Source organism: Piliocolobus tephrosceles, chromosome 1 (genome assembly GCF_002776525.5).
Source record: "Piliocolobus tephrosceles isolate RC106 chromosome 1, ASM277652v3, whole genome shotgun sequence".
NCBI classification, from domain to species: domain Eukaryota; kingdom Metazoa; phylum Chordata; class Mammalia; order Primates; family Cercopithecidae; genus Piliocolobus; species Piliocolobus tephrosceles.
In genome coordinates, this window is record NC_045434.1 from 210,741,735 (window position 1) to 210,745,049 (window position 3,315).

General features: G+C 45.5%; 1 protein-coding gene across 3 annotated transcripts in view; it reads left to right on the forward strand.

The window, feature by feature from the left end:
- Positions 1-2,921, forward strand: part of MTOR (mechanistic target of rapamycin kinase) — a 151,048-nt gene extending 148,127 nt beyond the window's left edge. For all 3 annotated transcript variants that reach the window (XR_002726332.1, XM_023191944.1, XM_023191945.2), the window contains 2 exons: positions 1,185-1,290; positions 1,956-2,921. Coding sequence is in view for 2 of the 3 variants with exons in the window: in XM_023191944.1 (XP_023047712.1) it covers positions 1,185-1,290; positions 1,956-1,971 (122 nt within the window). In the remaining variant the exon portion in view is untranslated. The remainder of the gene's footprint in view (positions 1-1,184; positions 1,291-1,955) is intronic.
- Positions 2,922-3,315: the final 394 nt, after the last annotated feature.

Below are 3,315 nucleotides of genomic sequence, written 5' to 3' on the forward strand. Positions count from 1 at the left end.
AACAAAAAAAAAAAAAAAAAATGAGCTGGGTGTGGTGGCGGGCGCCTGTAGTCCCAGCTATTTGGGAGGCTGAGGCAGGAGAATGGTGTGAACCTGGGAGGTGGAGTTTGTAGTGAGCCGAGATCGCGCCACTGCACTCCAGCCTGGGCGACAGAGTGAGACTCCGTCTCAAAAAAAAGGGGGGGACATAAAATCTGAGCACACTTTCCTCTCTCTGAGTAATGGTCAGCCCCATGTCCAGTAGTATTAGTGATGAGCTTTGGCACCATGCAGCTGACAAAGAATGTCTTTGAAGTCATCAGTTAAACATTGTCTCTGATTCTTTTTTCTGATGACTGATAACAGTACTTAATGGTTAATCTCATTTAACTCAGGAGGTGAACAAATTTCTATTGGGTCCAAAATCAGCCAAATTCAGGGAAGTATTTTTTAATCATGTCTTTTTTTTTTTTTTTTGAGACAGTTTGCTCTTATTGCCCAGTCTGTAGTCCACTGGCTCCATCTTGGGTCACTGCAACCTCCACCTCCCAGGTTCAAGCAATTCTCCTGCCTCAGCCTCCCCAGTAGCTGGGATTACAGGCGCCCCCCCCCACCACACCCAGCTAATTTTTTGTATTTTTAGTAGAGATGAGGTTTCACCATGTTGGGCAGGCTGGTCTCAAACTCTTGACCTCAAGTGATCCACCCACCTCGGCCTCCCAAAGTGCTGGGATTACAGGCGTGACCGACCAAGCCCAGCCAAATTTTTCTTTTTTTTTTTTGAGACAGGGTCTTGCTCTGTCACCCAGGCTGGAGTACAGTGGTGCCATCTTGGCCCAGTGCAACCTCCACCTTCCGGGTTCAAGCAATTCTCCTGCCTCAGGCTCCCAAGTAGCTGGGACTACAGGCCTGCGCCACCACACTCAGCTAATTTTCTATTTTTAGTAGAGAGTATTTTACCATGTTGGCCAGGCTGGTTTTGAACTCCTGACCTCAGGTGATCCGCCTGCCTCAGCCTCCCAAAGTGCTGGGATTACAGGCGTAAGCCACCACACCTGGCTGAATTTTTCAAATACAACTATGATACATCCTTCATCTTCATGTCTGAGGATAAGCTGTTGGTATGGACAGTTAAGCCAACAGGGAAGAAGAAGTGCAGCGATTGCCAGGAAGAGAATGAAATGTTTTTGTTGCTCCTGTGCTAGGTCGGGACTTCTCTCATGATGACACTTTGGATGTTCCAACGCAAGTTGAGCTGCTCATCAAACAAGCGACATCCCATGAAAACCTCTGCCAGTGCTATATTGGCTGGTGAGTGGGGCTCTCAAAGTGACTTTGTTAAAATAAGCAATCAGAACCCAAGCCTAGGCCCCAAAGCCAGGGTAGCAAAAAGAGATTTGGTGGCGTATCTGTAAAGGGCAGTTAGGGCTCAAATCTCTTTAAAAGTTCATATTTATTGCATGTGTCATTGTTATAAAAAAATTGAGAAATATGGATGCATATTTGGAAGGCAAAGACTAAAATTACATTAAGATAAGTGGTTTAGGAGAACAGGCAAGGGTTGTTTGTGAGGGGCTCCTTTTGGGTTTTGCTGTCAGTCCAATGCAGAGATACAGGAAGGGCAAAGGAAAGAAAAAGCTAGAGCAGTGACAGAGAGAAGGAGATGAAAAGACAGATTTATGATCTGGGAGCCTAACCTCACGGACCACTCTGGGGTGTGCTTTGATTAATTGCCCGAGGCATGCTTGAAGGCAGAAACTTGAGAGAGCAGATGCTGGGGTAGTGTCCTTGCGGGACCTCGGTGGGCAGTAGCCTTGACTGGAAATGATGAGCGTGTCCCATGCAATTAGCTGTGGGAGAGCTCAGGGAATACCCTGGGGGTGTCAGACCTTGGCCTTTTCATTTTCAAGTTATCTGTGTAAAGCTTTGAAGAAGCTCAAATTATTAAAATATTCCTTTTCTTTCTGCCTTCTTAGGTGCCCTTTCTGGTAACTGGAGGCCCAGATGTGACTGTCACGTTTTTTCTGAGGCTTTTTTACTTTAGTAAATGCTTCCACTAAACTGAAACCATGGTGAGAAAGTTTGACTTTGTTAAATATTTTGAAATGTAAATGAAAAGAACTACTGTATATTAAAAGTTGGTTTGAACCAACTTTCTGCTGCTGTTGAAGAATATATTGTCAGAAACACAAGGCTTGATTTGGTTCCCAGGACAGTGAAACACAGTAATACCACGTAAATCAAGCCATTCATTTTGGGGAACAGAAGATCCATAACTTTAGAAATACGGGTTTTGACTTAACTCACAAGAGAACTCATCACAAGTACTTGCTGATGGAAGAATGACCTAGTTGCTCCTCTCAACATGGGTACAGCAAACTCAGCACAGCCAAGAAGCCTCAGGTCATGGAGGACATGGATTAGGATCCTAGACTGTAAAGACACAGAAGATGCCAACCTCACCCCTGCCACCTATCCCAAGACCTCACTGGTCTGCAGACAGCAGCAGAAATGTTTGCAAGATAGGCCAAAATGAGTTTTACAAAAGGTCTCTCTTCCATCAGACCCAGTGATGCTGCGACTCACGCTTCAATCCAAGACCTGACCGCTTGTAGGGAGGTTTATTCAGATCACTGGCAGCCTCGGCTGAGCAGATGCACAGAGGGGATCACTGCACAGTGGGACCACCCTCACTGGCCTTCTGCAGCAGGGTTCTGGGATGATTTCAGTGGTCAGAATACTCTGTTTAGAGCAAGGGCTCAGAAAACAGAAATACTGTCATGGAGGTGCTGAACACAGGGAAGGTCTGGTACATATTGGGAATTATGAGCAGAACAAATACTCAACTAAATGCACAAAATATAAAGTGTAGCCATGTCTAGACACCAGGTTGTATCGGAATAATTTTTGTGCCAATAAATGACATCAGAATTTTAAACATATGTATATGAGTGGCTTTTTAGTCGTAATTTTGATCAGTTCAAAAAGGAAGCATTTACTCTTTCAGCACTCAGCCTTTAGTAAGCACTCTGTAGTAGGGATGACAGAGGACATAAGGGTGTACATGATATGGTCCCTTTCCTCAGACTGTTCCCAGGCCAGACAGGTGGAGACAGCATGCCACTGAAGTGAACAGAACTCACCTCGGCCAAGTGCTGAGAAGAGGTGTGTATGGGCCACAGGTAGGAGCACAGATTCCACCAGGTGAGCCTGGAAAGCCTCATAGAAAGGGGGATATTTGGCATGGGTCTTAAAGAGGAGTGGGAGTCTGTCAGATGAACCAAGGGGGGACATTTTCAGCAGAAAAGGAAGTGTGAGGCACTGCTGTGAAAGCAT